The following is a 16,932-nucleotide window of genomic DNA, read 5'->3' on the forward strand; positions in this document are numbered from 1 at the left end:
CTCAACTCATGAACCAATCCAATGTCAGGTGTTTCGAATGACACGTACAATAACAATTTATAGTTCATCTATTAATCTAGTTACACACTTGTCTAAGTCATATCATTAAGACATTATTTTGTCACTTTATATTCACTAATTTCAAGAATGATAAGTTTTAGTAGTTTCCATTAATAACCATGATACACATCATAATCCCGAATAAACATATTGTTTGAAAACTGTGAACTCATGAATGCATAATGTTCACTAGTTAAGTAATAAACGGACTAGATGTTCGTTCTTAATTAAATCCATATGTCCCGTCAAAAAAAAAAATTAAATGTACATGAACATACTATCCACAATTTAGAGCCATATAAACTATATATACTCAATTCATATATTCATAAACAAAGATATAAATTTTAAAGACATTTCAAATTATATGTTCACTCAAGACATCACTACATGCATACACTATGTTGGCACCTATGTCGTTCACAGGTTTAAAAAATCTTATGAAATTTATTTCTATTACTCCGTATTATATTATTATTATTATAACAAAAACCATCTTTCGGGGTACTTGGATTTATTTTGGCAAAACCACTACCTAGTACTTATAGATTTTTCAAATAAAATTGTGACAACTTGATAAAAATATAATTTGTAATGATGCTAATTTCCCTAAATATATATATATATATATATATATATATATATATATATATATATATATATATATATATATATATATATATATATATATATATATATATATATATATATATATATATATATAAAATAAAGATGCTGATTTCATATAGACGTCAAATCTGACAGTATTAGAGAAATACGAAGTAATTCTCAAAAACATCTGGTATCTAAATAGAAGAAGGAAGTAAGTAAACAAAATAGTATAAGAGTTTAAGGGATTTATTATTTTTATTTTATTTTTTTGGTGTTCTAAGGGAGTAATATAAAAAAAAAAAATACTGCAGTATAGTTATAGTACCAACTTGAAGTCAATTTACTCGGTGGATACTAGACAAATCGAATAATCAAACCATCTAACCTCAAATTTTTAATTCTCACCAACTAGGAAACAAGTTGGAAGAAAGGCAGATTATGTTACAATTTTAAGGATAATTTGTCAAGATCTAGTGGTTAAGTTACACTTTATTTTGGTCTTATTATTCTTTTATATAATTCACATATATTTCTTGACTAACTTTAATGATTTATATCCGTCATTAAAAAAAAATATATAGAGTACTTCAATAATTAATTTATGAAAATATGTAAGGTGGTAAAGGAGACATATAGTCGTGGCCTTGTAAAAATCTTTTACGGAGTATAACTTAAACTAAAAATTAGGACAAGCATGAAGCTTCAAATGATGCAATTTAGAAAGAGTGCTCTAATATAAGTTTTTCGTACCCTCAATTGAGCACTGATTCAAAACTGATGCGAAAAGCTAGTTTTGAACCGATGCTCATTTGCATTTTTCATTCTACTAGTGAGCAAGGTATTATTTACTTACAAACTCTACCAATGATTATAAATTTTCTGAATAACTATCTAGTAAATAATTCTCTATTCTATAGTAATTGACACACTTTCGCTTTTTTAACTATTCATAGGTTACTTTTAACTATATTATTGTACTGATAGATTGGAAACAAATGTACTATTAGTATGTAAAATGTTGTTAAGAATATAATACTTTAAACTTTAAAGTTTCATTATATCAACTATATTTTTTATACTTTCTATAAATATTTAATTATTTATATGTATAGGTAAGTGTATGTGTCAATTATTATGAACCACAGGTTCCTTGTTTTAAAAATTTCTTTAGTCTAAAACCTCATAATAAATTGTTTTTTTTAGGGAAGTTCCTTATAATTAAACCCTTTATTTTAATCGGAATGTAAATAACAACCGTCTCATCTTTCTACGACGCCGTTGTATGAGGGTCAATCTTTTGTACGTATACATCATGTTGACGACGTGAGTCATGTAATAACCTTTTATTGGTTTTTCTCATTTCTCATTTTAAAATATCTCTACCTTTCATATATTAACGATCAAAGTTATACACTTACAAATTACAAGCATATATGTTACACTGTCATAAACTCATAATTCATAAAACGGACAGAATATATATATATAAAATCTACACCATATAAAAAAATATATATATAATATTGTGGCAAAGGTATTAATAAAGACAGCAATATTTTCCTGTTTATCTGCCAACACACTACACACATGCTATCCTAATTTCTATAACCCAAACCACACTGTCTACTTCACCTCCTGCCAACTCTCAGATAACAGAATATCACCCCTTTTCTTCTGTCTCTCATTTTTCTATTTCAAGCTTCATTCAATGTAAATAACCATCAAATTATGGCAGACCAATGTGATCTTCAAATCCATATCAATGGCCAACAAACATTCTTTCTCAATCAGGTATGTATGTATCTATCTATGTCTATTTTATGTAACACATTTATTTCTTTATCATCAATTCTATCAACTACCCACAAGACGGCTACTCCAGATAAAATCTTGGTTCATGTAGCCGATCTCATCTTTTCGGGATTAATGCTTTGACATCATTGTTATTCTATAAAAAGAAATCATATCTTATTAATTGATAAGTAGCAATATTGTTTCAACAGGAAAATTAATTTCTGTGTTCAATTTTCCTGCAGAAAATTGTCTCAGCTTTTTCAGGAAAACTCAGGAAATTGATCAAACAAGAAAAGAAAAGAACTCAAATCAAGAAATTAAGCTTTACCCTTGAAGATTTTCCTGGAGGTTCAGATGGGTTTGAGCTAATTTCAAGATTCTGTTACAACAATGGTAGAATTCCAATCACAGTTCATAATGTCTGTCAGCTCTATTGCGCTTCGATTTTTCTGAACATGACTGATAAGTACTCAAGTTACAATCTTTTTCAACAATCTGAAACTTTTCTTGATGAAATGTTTCATTGGTCTTGGGGTGATGTTCTTGAATGTTTAAGAACTTGTGAACCCTTTTACACAATAGCCGATTCAAGTAATCTCATTGATAAACTCATTACCACTTTGCTTGCGAAAATTGCTCAGAACTCTGACATATCCCTTATCTTTTCGTCGAATTCTTCCTCCTCATCCTCTCCTGATAACACAATGTCTCGTAGAATTCGCCTTTCGAATTCATCATATAAGACTAATACACCAGATTTGAGCAAACCACTGTCATCTTCAAGCACCAATAACACTATTAGCAATACTACTAGTAGTAACACAAAGGCTTGGTGGTTTGATGATTTGGCTACACTATCTCCAATGGTAATAGAGAGGGTAATTCGGAATTTGGGTGCTTTTGGGAGTGACAATAACAGCCTGTTGCTTACTAAATTCGCGCTTCATTACCTTAAAACCGCGCTTCAGAGCAAGAAGAACTGCTCTGTATACTCGAAAGCTGATTACAGTGGGCTTGCAGATACCGCGATTTATGGAGTGATTCTGATGGGAAGGACTGCATTTTCTTGCAGAGCACTGTTTTGGGTAATGAGGCTAGTAACAGGATTTGGACTCAGCAGAGTCTGCAGAAGTGGATTGGAGAGACTAATAGGCAGTATGCTCGATTTAGCGAAACTCGATGATCTGTTAGTATCAGGACATAGTATTGAAGGGAATCATCTTGTTGGAGGTGTTTATGATGTTAATCTTGTAATAAGATTGATTAGAGTGTTTGTACATTGTGAAGGTGTTTCAATAGCAAGATTAAAGAAAGTGGGGTGGTTGGTTGATCAGTATTTGGCAGAAATTTCACCTGATCAGAACCTGAAAATCTCCAAATTCATAGGTGTTGCTCAAAGTTTACCAGATTCTGCTAGGGATTGCTTTGATGGAGTCTACAGAGCAATTGATATCTACCTTGAGGTAACAAATACATGTTCTTTTTACTATGTGTTTACTTTTCGTCTGCAAGCCACCCTCTTTACTTCGGCTTTGTTCTCCTCGACTTATTAAAATAAGCATACGTAAGTAAACTAAATAAAGATATGTTAAAAACACGAGTTAAGTACAGAAAGTAAGTTTTGCAAAAGTAAGTCGCATAATTAAGGAGAGAGCCTCAATTTATCTTCATAATAAATAAAAATCGTTTATTTAGTGGCATTTCTGTAAATAAATCAACAAAATAATAAAAATTTATTTACAGAATTACCACTAGATTAACACTTTTATTTATCATGAAGATAATATTTTTTTTGTATTTTGTTACGGACTATGATTGTGTCTCGTGTGGTGAATATTGTCTTGTAAAAATGATGGGGTTTGAAATTGATTCTTTCCATTTTGGGGGCATCTTATTATTGATGGTGTTAAAGTTTGTTTGTTATCCATTGATGAGTTGGGGTGATAGATGTAGTTTTGGACTAAAACTTTAAGGACTACAAAAAGACTTAATACAAAGGAGACAAGGGTGAGAAAATAAGACAAAGGATTCCCTGCCTATTAGCTATGAACATGACATTTTCCTCTTGTTACATGGCTTATTTCTCTTTCCCCCACTATCCTTCCCTACTCATCCTTGGTGGCTACTTCTTATAATGTTTTACTTTGTACTTAGTACTACATACAATGCTACTATGTCCATAAGCCGATCTAGTAAGAGTTTTGTGTGACACGTGTCCCACCATTTTTCAAAAAACAGTAAAATTTACATTTAAAATAAAAATAGGTCATAATTAAAATTAAAATGAGACGTGTATTGAATTAAATTATAATATGGTTCAATTTAACGTCACCATTTTATACCTGTATGCAATTTAGACCAATCACAAGTATATATTTGCACTTTAGTATCTTAAACTCTTAATTGCTTTAGTCCTCGAGTTTTTACTACTATAAATGATGCAATGGTTTTAAATTCTATAAATTTCATGTTCGTTCTTAAATAATACGCAGTATGTCACATTCACTTGAAAATAATGCACGAATAGATTGAAAATAATTATGCTTAATTACTAGCGGAGCATGTCACACACTTTCAAAAAAAAAATTTGTGAAAGAGTGAGAGTAGTTGAATATCTTAATAGATAGATTGTATAGTGATGTCTCATACTCCAAAGATCATAATTTTAGGTAAGATTACTTTAAAAAATCATGGAGGAAATGGTCCATGCTCTTTCTTTATTACATGGCTCATAGTTGATCGATTGAGATGTTTTTCTTAATTGTCAACATCTAAAATTATAATTGACCATTTACTTCTACTTTTAACCCTTTTCATATTTCACATTCTTAATGTATAATCATCAATAACATTTGAATTATTTTTTTTATTTATTATTTATTTATTTTTTAAGGAAATCATTTGAATTAATTATTTATTATAAAGGGGTGCGTGACAAACAATATTGCGATCTACGGTAATATATATTTTTTTTTTAGTTAAAATAGATGTTAACTAAATTAGCAAATAAAACCAATAAATACCGTCTTTAATACAAGTAAGAAAATTTCTGACTCCGCCACTCGTTTATGTTTAAGTTTTCTTGGCATGCCTCGTACCTAATTGCATATGCCTTATGAACTCAATCAATGAACATGATCACATAACATTTTTGCTTATTCAATCAATGAAGATTCTTGCCTTTACTCTTGGGACAAGAATTAAATCAATATGTGGGCCATAGTTGACTGATTTAGTAACTATACCCAATCTAATCTAGGCATTACCCTCATGTGGACCCCACACACCCACTCACTCAACTCCTAAAAGAACAATCACGAAAATAATTTGTGGCTAATAAATGTGCTTTGAGTGGCTACTAAAAAAGTAGCAAGGATATTATAGCAAAAATACAAAATTTGAACAAGATTTAGATACATCTATTATTAGTTGTTAGAGAGCTACTACATGGATGTATTGTGTTTATTACATCATATGTCCAATAATTTCATATAAAACATACGAGTGAGTTCGATATTAAAATTTAGCATTAGCATAGTGCTCGTTACTTTTTTACTTTATTTGTCCCATAGTTTCAATTAAATGTGAGTTTGATTATGAAATGAATAATACCGTACCATATGATAAGTAAGTCAATAATTTTTATTTTTCATTTTTATTTAATAATTGCAGTCTCATCCGACCCTCTCATTTGAAGAACGATCAAGGTTATGTCGATGTCTTAACTACGAAAAACTATCCTTAGAAGCATGCAAGGACCTAGCAAAGAACCCGAGGATTCCTCCTAGGGTTGCAGTTCAAGCACTTGCTTCTCAAAAACATGCAAATTATGAGCCCCCTACAAAAGCAAATCAATTGGAATATTATTGTGAGAGCCCTAGTACAAACAAGAGTAACAACAAACAAATTGTTGTATATGGATCAGAAGGAGCAACAATACAACATTATCACGACGAAGATGTTGAAGATGAGGATGATGATGAATGTATATCGCAAGGAAGTGAAGATATGAAGTTGAACATGCAAAGAATGCAATGGAGAGTGTTAGAATTGGAGAATTTGTGTAAGGAAATGAAGAGTCAAATGTCCAAAATGGTGAAGCATAACAAATCATTTAGCTCCCCAACATACAATAGACCAACAAGACTTTGTTAATATTTTCTTGGCTTTTTTTTTTTTTTTTTTTTTTTTTCTTTTTTCTTTTTAAAAATTTTCTCCCTACAAGTGTATAAGATGGTTTTTTCCCCCTTTTCTTCCCAATGTATGCCTTGTTTTAATTTTTGGGTCTCTATAATTGGTGTAAGGTTGTAAATTTGAGGCATGTTTTTGTTATATTTCAATATATACTTCCTCCGTTCTATTAATATTGCAACAATGGACTTTTTGCACTATTCATCACTCTTGTTTGACCATATAATATGAGTTATACGTTAAGCAAAATATAGTCAAGTGGGATCTTGTTGGATTCGTCTCATAAAATACTTTCACAATATCAACTTTTTATAATTTTTACTCTTACACAATTATAGATATTTAGCATATAAAAGGTGTTTCGAGATGCGTAATTTCCTCCTTGTTACAATATTAACAGAACGGAGGAAGTATATGGTAATTAAAATTATGTGCTCAATAACTAGTTTTACTTGTCTGTGTTTGGCTTCGTTCAAGCTAAGGGATTTACCATTTTTCATCAAGGAAAAAATTCCGTATCAAAATTGAAAATAATAATACTAGCTATATATCTCCGTTAATTATTATGTGCAACAAAAAAATACTCGTATTTTAAATCTCATATATAATACGTCTTTATTGCACATAATAATTAACAGAGGTACGTAGCATATACTAATATTCACACTTGTGTTTTGTTAAACAAGAATAATGTTTAACAACAAGAAGACGCCAAACTGAGAAATAAGGTAATATATACAGTATATGACAATAACAATTTAGTACGGAGTAAGACAGATGACAATTGCATATTAAGGATTTCACAATTTATTCTCTCTAGGTTTGAAAATATTGATCAATAATTACTTAATTACTCTGTAGAATGTTTCTCTCAACACTATTATCTAATCAACAATAATTACCTAATTAACAAGCTCATAATTTATGTATTTTTTATATTTTTTCACAGAACAAGCTGATCATAGTTTAAACTTTAAACAATTAGATACAACTAGAAGTGTATATAATATATATAGAAAATTAGAAACCAATAGTTTCATCCTCTAAATTAGTGACAAATGACAATCTCATTTTAAAAGGTTTATGTGTCAGTTTTTTTAAAACCAAAATAGTCAGTAAAACTAAAAAGTACTCAGTAAACTGTAAAAATCAAATAATTTAACCAAAATTTAGTACGTGTCACAAAAATTATCACAGTAAAGTGAAAACTTGGAGAAATCAATGCTCAATGATGAGGCTCTTATGAAGTAAAGATTCTACAAAACTGATCCTATATTCTTTTTATGTTTGTCTTATGATGTTTTTTTTAAATAAAATTTATTTTATTTTATAGTATTATTTTAGTTATGTTTTTGAAACTTAGGTGGGTCATATAATTATGGATTATATTGTGTGAATTTACTTGCTATGCCCACAATTCTAGCTACCAAGTCAATTTACTTGTTTCTATTGTTGGCTTCAAGTAAGTTTCTTTTCATATTTATTCTTTTCCATTTGTTTTGTTGGTAAAATGGTTAGTTTTGAATTTGAAATCCTCTTTATACTCAAATTCAATAATAATTTTATAATAGGAAAAATCCAGTCAAAAAAGTTTTATAACCTTTATGCAAAGCTTTATATTACTCAATTTCTTTTGAGCTTAGAGTTTTTTTCTCGTAAAAAAATTCTTTATATACATAGTACGGAGAAGTATATAAGTTTATTGTATACATGCATGTGAAAAATATCAAGAAAACTTTAATATACTACAGGACCATAAGTACCCCCAATATTTAAGATAAATGTTTTCAAATATCGGGTGTATCATAAGTTAAGCGTCATTCACAACATGCTTTACAAAATTGTTAACAAACATCGTAACTTTTGTTAGTTGAATAAGAGTATACGCTAAATCTTGAAGATTACATTCATGTCATAGTATCCCTAATTTTGTTTTGATTAAGGAGCTAAAGCTGAATTATAACTACAATACAAGTGGGATGAAAAAAATGGGAAGAAAATCAGCAATAACAATAATAATAACGTGAAGAATAAAGCCAAAAAAGATTAAGAAATAGAAGAGAAAAAAGGGAAAGTACCATGGAAAGGTACTAATGAATGACAACTACGAAAACAAGATGGTAATGTAAGAAACAAGGTGTTACTTAGATTAGACGACTCATCAACTATTTATTAACCCGTGATTATATGTCTATATCAACTTGTTTCTACAATATACACATTTTAACACCCTACAAATACAGTACAATCCTACATACATTATTTTTTTAAGTTAATTTTATATTATTAAAGATTCAACATATTTAACTTGTATATTATATATGCCACTATGGTATAAATTAAACGTTGATGAAATTATTAAAACTACGAGCTATACTAGAGTTGAACATTTGTCTGCTTTTGTATACTTGCAACACATCTTTTTGGCATGTTATTTGAGAAAGTGATTACAAGAGGAAGACGGACAAATCAAACTCGAGTATAAGTTTAAAATGTAACTAATTTTTAATGGAGTACAATTATGCGCGCAAAAGTTGCAAGTAATACATTACACCTGCAGGCAGGTGGGTAACGAATTCAAGAGTGACCGTAAGTTGCTCATCTCAATCCTAAATGATCCAAACAAAGGCCCCAAGGAGCAAGAGATACAGGTTGACGAAAGTATAAAACTCAGATTTAAGAGCATATAAATTATAAAGTGATCACTATTTCAATTAGTATTAGATTCAAAACATATTTCCAAACTATATTAAAATTGTAAAACCTAAGCATACCTTATCTAAGCCTCACCAGGTCCATTACATGTCGTCTACTTTTTGTTGTTCTTTTGATGACTAAAAAAAGAAAGAAAAATTTGAAGGTTAGAAATACAATGAAATAGAAGATGAATTTGAAGTACATAACCTAGTCTACTTTGACACACTGTCTCCGACGGCTATGGAAATATAACACAAAAGATGCCACCACGCCAATCACATAGCCAAGGAGCGCTCCATACGTCACACAGATGGGCCATTCCTGCAATTCGATTGAATATGAAACAAATAAATAGAAGATCATAGTGTCTAATGACCCTCTCCAGCATCCATGAAATACTAAAATAGCAGCAAAATTCAAAGTTCCCAACCACATACAGATGGAATCACTTCTGCAATCATAGTTTTTCTCTCCCGTAAAAAGAGGAAATCATGTCCCATTAAATAATGTGCTTTAAAATACTTTACAAGTACAATAAAGATGATTAACAACTAACAAGACAAGTAGTAACTGAATTGGTCCAAAAAAACCCAAATTAAAGAAAGATAAAAAAAGTGCCAGGCATTCTATAAAATTAATACCAAGTATCAGTAAGTTTCACTCAACATAATTACTTTAAACCACAAAAACCAAATATAGCAGAGAAGTTCTTTGCAGTAGAGCTTTCTGCTCTTGTCTACAAAAGTAGTGGATGGCAAACCCAAATATAGCAAAACGTAGTGGATGGCAAACCCAAATATAGCAAAACGTAGTGGATGGCAAACCAAAGTAGATTGACATTTTTTTTTAAAGTATATATGGCAAGTAAATGGGGATAGCCGAAAAAGGAAATGCAGCAAGCAAAATGAGACGGAGCTAGTTATATTAACCATATATAATATCACAACAAAATGAGACGGGGCAAGCAAACTTTCAACATTCACAGATATCACAATAATCCAGAAGACAGATCAACTTGGACTCTCATAGTCTCATACTCTCATGAGAGTAGTAGATTTCCTATATCTGCTCCAATCAAAGGTTTTACCTTTTATGGGAATTTCCATTACATAAGATTTCTAAAACATGCTCCTCTTCTTCAAGATTAAGTTTTTTCAAGTACCAGAGAGCACTCTTTTCTCTCTAACTCTTGAGTCAACATGCCTCTTTTCCAAAGCATTTTCCTCCAAAACATCAATGCCGAAAGCATACAGAGTATCATTAAGCAGTGATCATGTTAGCTCTAACATCAATAGATGCTTTCTAATCCCATAACCATAAGCTGTCTTTTTAATATTAAGCTGCCTCATATATCTAAAGCCTAAATCAACAAAAGCAATAGACTATAATGATTGATATAATAGACCTATTAATAATGAGAGAATAGTCAAGCACAAATCTAACATTATTCAGGTTCTTAATATAATAAATCCACAGGGCCACAACCTCAATGGAATAAACTTCCTGAGGACCGTCGTACAGTGAATATATGTGTTATTCTTGTATAATAAAAATATGTTGTTGCTAAACTATATGGTGCATTGTTATCATCATGGCTTTATACTATATGTGAGCGTGTAGGCTGGTTACTGAGTACTAACGCCATCGTAACCAACAAAACGGGCCTAGTTTAGCAAACTGTGACTAAGGAATAATTTGTAGTTGGAGAAACATGCTTGTGTCAATTTGATAACCTTCAATCAAAAACATGGAAAATATAGAAAAGTATCACAAAAATACTCCCCTTGTCCTTTTTTTTTTCCCCTCCTGATGTACCATATCGACTTATAGCACTATTCACATCCTCCACTTTACCATATTTGGTTATGTGTAAATAAGAAAAACCATAGCCACGTGGGATCTTATTAGATACATCTCAATATGTATTATTAAAATTTAAACTATTTTTATTTTTTACTGAAAAAAATTTAAAGCTATTATTGGTCAAAGTTATGTGTTGGCAAACATGCCAAGTCAATATACTAGTAGTACAATTTAGAAAGTAGATTTTGTAAATAATTACCTGCCATGGCCTTTCCCAATCAAGTGGCATTGGCCAGGCCCCAAACCAGGAGCCAATGATAGCACCATGTGCTGGAAGGCAAACCATATACTCAACAAATCCTGTTGGCCTGGAATTGAAAAATAATAAGAAAAGTTATGTGCAATACTTGGAAGATTGCAAAAAGTAGCAACTAATTAGTTGCAAAATTAAGGAGCTGTGACAGAATTTGTATTATAATAATCAAGACCTTGCAGAAAACATTAGTATTAGCTTGGGTGAAAGAAGACCAAAAGATTATATTCGAAGGTGACAAGGGCATGGTTCTTAGCAAGTTGGTATCAGACAGGTTTAACTTGCCAAGAGAGAGAGATTAGAAGAGAAAAAGTGATCAGATCATCAGAGTGAAAGAAGGACAAGCATTGTAGAGAGAGATAATTATACTGGATTGACTAACAGGAAATACAGGCTCTAAGCATTCTATAGGCTGGCTTTCTCATAGAGTAAATACATATTTCTGGTTATTCCTTCTCTTTCTTCTTCCCTATCTATCATTTACTCTAGTTTTGTTCTCTCACTCTTGTAACAAACTTCTTTTTAACAAAAATTCCCTTCTTGCTCTCTGCTTCTGTAAAGAAAAAACATTCTAATCGAATTGGTCAATTTCCAATGTGGTGTTAATTGAAAGAACCCTTCTTCTTTAGTCATGCATAAGAAAAGCAGTGGGGTGGGGTGGTGCATTGCCCTTTCCAACATAAAAGCCAAAATTTTTACAGTTCTTTCCAGATGATAGGATCTACTAGCCTTTCCCTTGTACTGCTACACGACTATGCCCACCCCACCCACCCCCCCCCCCCCCCCCCCAACTCCCAAACTACAGCACTGAGTCAAAAGCTGACAAAATGAGGATAAGAGATGTCTCTTTCCTTGTTTCTTTTTGGATAATATAAAGTCCGCACTCCGCAGCTATCCCAGATGACACTGTAGGACCTGATGACTAATGAGGCTTTACAAAACATGAATATACAAAATTTCACACAGCCAATTCATAATGGAGCAGATAATCTGAGTAACAAGAGATGGGCAGCATATAAATGGAAAGAGCAACAATAGTACCATGGAAAAATATAAAGAGAAGAATATTTGAACACTTGCCTAGTTTTAACAAATATACGTTGCCAGTCTACCCATGATGCACCGAAAATAGCAGCAGCCGGTAAGAACTGCCAGAGTATAGCAATTTAGTACTATTACCAACTTCAAGTACTATAAAACATAGGCAAAGTATAAGTGATTTTGAATTAATACACATACAATTGCTTTTCTGTCTTGGAAAATCCATTTCTAGGTTCATTACCTAGGGTACTTTAGGGATGAAATAACATTTCTTAAATATACTTCTTAAGATTAAATAAATAGTAATAAAATAAATAAAGTATATACTACGAGTAGATGTTACAGGAAGTCATTACTATCCTATCAAGCACAATCATGTACTTTGGTAGTTCCTCATTAGCTCACACACACACACACACACACACACACAAAAAAGTTCCAAAAGGGCTACCCAAGTACAGTTCACAGCTCTGCACAATCAGTTTGTATATGTTCAGATAAGTCAAATGAGGTGAAGTAAACACACTCTCAATCATGGACAATGGTAGTCCTTGACTCCTCAGAGTTCTCATATAACAAAGATCCTTCAAGATACATACGTAATGAGTTCCAACTTTCTTTTTTCCTTTTTTTCTTGATTATCACTTCATTTCACCAGCTAACTCTTATATTCTTAACTCGTAAGGAGTATTTTCTTGTATAACTTTCTACATGCCAAACATAAGGAAAATTCATTCATCTTTATATGTTAAAATTGTAGTGGAAAGAAAATGAAAGCAAAGGTGAGAGCACATAAACCACAAGAAATAAGAATGAACAAAACAAAAATGAACAAGTGCATCTATCCAAGTGAGTGCAACAGTGCGTGTGAAAGAGAAAGAGATAGACAGCATTCACTTACCGTAAGTGATGACATCAGCAGAGACCATTTAATTGTGCTCAGCGTATACCTGGCACAAAAAAAAAAAAAAAAAAAAACAGATATAACATTATTCATTGATCCTCATACATTCCAACATATCCACCTCATATTGCATTTGCTCTTGTTTTCATACAACAGTCATGACTAATACTGACCCCCAAAATGCAAAATTTTAAAATTCATGGGGTACTTTTAGAATATAAAAATAGTGGAAATGTACCAAAAAAAAAAGTTGTGTGGTGGGATGTAGGTGGTGGTGCTCTAGTACTAACTGTTTCCACCTCCGACACACTTTAGCTTGAATTTTATAAGGTATCTTTCTTTCATTGTGGAAGTCAAGGTCAACACATAGTGTGGGGTCAAATTCTGCAATCATTCACTGCACAATTCTATAGACAACATAATGAAACCCTGTAACACATACTTTGAGCCAACTGGAGCACCCAAGCTAATAGCTCCAAGAGCAAACACCAAGGCCCCTGCAGCAAACAAGATATAGGCATTACTGACTTAAACAAGAGATGGGCAGTATGGTAAAAGAAACAAGTCGTAGATGACATTAACACGGTAAAAAGAGCACACAAACCCGAGCACTATCAATAAAGGATATAAACATGTGATATGGAGATGGAGGTTCCAAAATTATCCCAAATGCAGAACTAATGAGCCTTCCACTGGACTAAAGTGGCAAGATAAAGCAAATGCTGCTTACATAATGTTTCCGAACTAAATCTCACAAACAGCAAAGCCAATTTTGAATCTCACACCTCACCAAGGCCACATACTCCCGAAGCACATTGATGAGTCACACGGGTGAGTCATTCATATATGTACTTTAGGAGTTTAGGTACATTTATCCTGCATTTCTAGCTTATTTTAGAGCATTTAGGTGCATATTTGTATGGTTTACTCAAGTTATGCTCTACTACTCCTCGTTTGCGTGTTTTTGGCATTTCAATGATTTTCAAGTGAAATCGATGCAAATGGAATATGTTTGGCAACACTTGAGTATAATTATCATGGAGAATGAAACTAGCTTGCACGAGGATAACAACACATCTCTTTGGGATGAATTTGACTCTAAATGAAGCAAAGTGCTTGTGAAAGAAGTGCCTAAACTGGCTCTTGTTCACTATTTTGCTCAAAACTTATCTACAAGTAACAATTAAGTGATTCCAATTGGGTTGGAAAGTAGACTTGAAGAGCTTTCCTACATTAAGTCACACCCCGATTTTCAAAGAGAAACAAGAATATGATGTTTTAAATATGAGCAGTTTTGATGATCCGTTACTCGCCCAATCAGGCGAGCTCGCCTGGCCCCATTGGGTGAAGGCTCTTTGCTCCGGTTTTTCTCCATATTGTAATTAAGTATTCACACCGGATCAGGCAGGTTTGCTGGCAGGTTTGCTCGCCTGATGGTTTAGCGGACATGGTTTCACACTTTCACATGATTTCTACTATTTTAAGAATCAAGTTTTGTGGCTTATAAATACCTTCTGAGGAGACACAATAAAGAGCATCTTTTGACACTTATTTTCTTCCACTAATTATTTAACTCTCTTAGTTTTTTTAGCCCTAAATTTTCTACGGCAATCTTCCATGGATTGTTCTTGAGTTCTTCAATTTAGTTTTGTGAGATATTTCAATTTCTCTTTTCTTATTAATTGTTTTGTTTCATGTTTAGCCTAGATTTATCTTGTTATTCTTGCTTTGCATCTTAGATATAGTATTTATAAGTTTCAATATGTTGAGACTGTGAGTAGATTATTACTAAGATTAAAGGGTGCATCATAAACATCCTATCAAGAAGTTAACAATGAGAATGAATGGGATCCCCTTATACAAACCCTGAGACGAAGTAAATTACTCCTTAGGAGAGGCATTCACTAAAGCTGAGAAATACGCGTGAGACAAGCACCCTTTAATCCAACACACCCTTTCATACAGCTGTTGTAAGATTAATTTGGCATCTATCATTATTAAGTCAGAGGTGAATTTCATTAGATTAAAATGGACAAGATACTACCTTCCAAATAATATTCTCTAGTTGGTCATGCCTTTGCATCCCGGTCTCTCAAAAACCAATTCTCACCATAACCTATGAATGATAAGCATTACAAGCATTCCTAAAGAACCAAAGCAGATAATAAGCATAAAACAGTCTAATCCATAAAACACATTCTCAAACTATATTTAACGACGACAGATAACCCTAGCAAAAGTAACTAGAAGAAAAAGAAATTGGAGAAAATTGGGAAATCTCTCACCTGCAAGAAGCCCCAGTAGGCCTCGTCCTACCGCCTTCGAGAACTGACAGAAAATGTCAAATTTCATAGCTCTGTCCTAACATTAAAGGGTTCTGCAACACATTAACAACCAAATTTAATTCAATTGTTCCAATTTCATAGCTCCTTCCTAACATCAAAGAGTTCTGCAACACAATAGCAACCAAATTCGATTCAAATATCAAATTAGGCTCATAATTCTACTCAATTTCATAGTTCCATCCTAAAATTATAGGCAATAATTGATTCAAATACCAAATTAAGCTCATGATTTTCTTCTCTAGCAACAAATTCGCTGGTTTGTAATTATACAAGCAACAGTTCATACTGGAGAACCTTAAAATGAGTTTACTTAGAATAAAATTAACGATAAACCCTAAAATGCGAAATTGATATTTGATGAGTAGAAATGGAAACAACATCTTACCTGAGAAGCTGCTTCAATGGAGATCGTGGAGAAAATTAATTGATGAATGTCCAAGATTGAGATTTGTGCAATTTGAAAGATTTGATTTTTACAGTATTTTTTGAGCACTGATGTCTAAAAGGGAGACTATTATGATTGTGTACCTTTTTCGATTAAACAAAATATGGACACGGCAGGAACCAACTTGAACACGATCCGTTTTGATAACACGGTCCGTTTTGATAAATTGGCCAAATTATACAACTATTCTACACTTTATGCTCCATATTGTTTAAGATAGATTTTGTGAACGACGCAAAATGAACACGAGGCCAATCATGAACACGCCACGAAATGACTATTTACCAACAGTAGGAGGCGTTATAAAGTATGAGCAATGGTAGATTGGTAGTCATATACATAGTTCAGTACATAAATATTTTTGCTTTGTATACAAGATTAGCTCGGAATAAGTCTTCAAAGAAGACTTCAAATAAATCACTCTACTCAAAATAGATGTGCTGACCAGACTGCAGTACACCTTGCTCAAGCGCAAGCCTCAGAACGGTACAGAGTATCATCTTAAACTTGATTGCTTGTCAATGAATTGAAACTTAAGAACTAGTCTCTCCTTGGTGATATTAAATTTATCTAGCAAGGCATTCGTTTTTGGTGCATCGTCGCTGCCTTAAAGATAATTCGGAGTAGCAATAACGGATCTTTTCTGAATGATTGACGCCTAATGATCACCGGAGAGAAAGGGAAGGGGAGAAAACGAGATTTAACTACTCAGTATGATATAATTAAA

The 16,932-nt window shown here is 32.3% G+C and overlaps 2 protein-coding genes across 2 annotated transcripts; one reads left to right on the forward strand and one right to left on the reverse strand.

Annotated features, from left to right (window-relative positions):
* The first annotated feature begins 2,202 nt into the window (after positions 1-2,202).
* Positions 2,203-6,830, forward strand: LOC145558226 (BTB/POZ domain-containing protein At3g19850-like). Its single transcript, XM_081619383.1, has 3 exons — positions 2,203-2,463; positions 2,709-3,929; positions 6,139-6,830. The coding sequence occupies exons 1-3, from the start codon at positions 2,401-2,403 to the stop codon at positions 6,619-6,621; spliced, it is 1,767 nt and encodes a 588-aa protein (XP_081475509.1). The 5' UTR covers positions 2,203-2,400; the 3' UTR covers positions 6,622-6,830.
* A 2,502-nt stretch (positions 6,831-9,332) lies between these two features.
* Positions 9,333-16,300, reverse strand: LOC145559361 (uncharacterized). The gene is made up of 7 exons (XM_081620785.1): positions 16,146-16,300; positions 15,701-15,792; positions 13,858-13,912; positions 13,413-13,461; positions 12,551-12,618; positions 11,417-11,525; positions 9,333-9,675 (listed from the first exon to the last, which is right to left on the reverse strand). Exons 2-7 carry the CDS (start codon positions 15,765-15,767, stop codon positions 9,562-9,564), a joined length of 462 nt encoding a protein of 153 aa, XP_081476911.1. The 5' UTR covers positions 15,768-15,792; positions 16,146-16,300; the 3' UTR covers positions 9,333-9,561.
* Positions 16,301-16,932: the final 632 nt, after the last annotated feature.

Source organism: Chenopodium album, chromosome 9 (assembly GCF_948465745.1).
Source record: "Chenopodium album chromosome 9, dcCheAlbu1.1, whole genome shotgun sequence".
Taxonomy (NCBI): Eukaryota; Viridiplantae; Streptophyta; class Magnoliopsida; order Caryophyllales; family Amaranthaceae; genus Chenopodium; species Chenopodium album.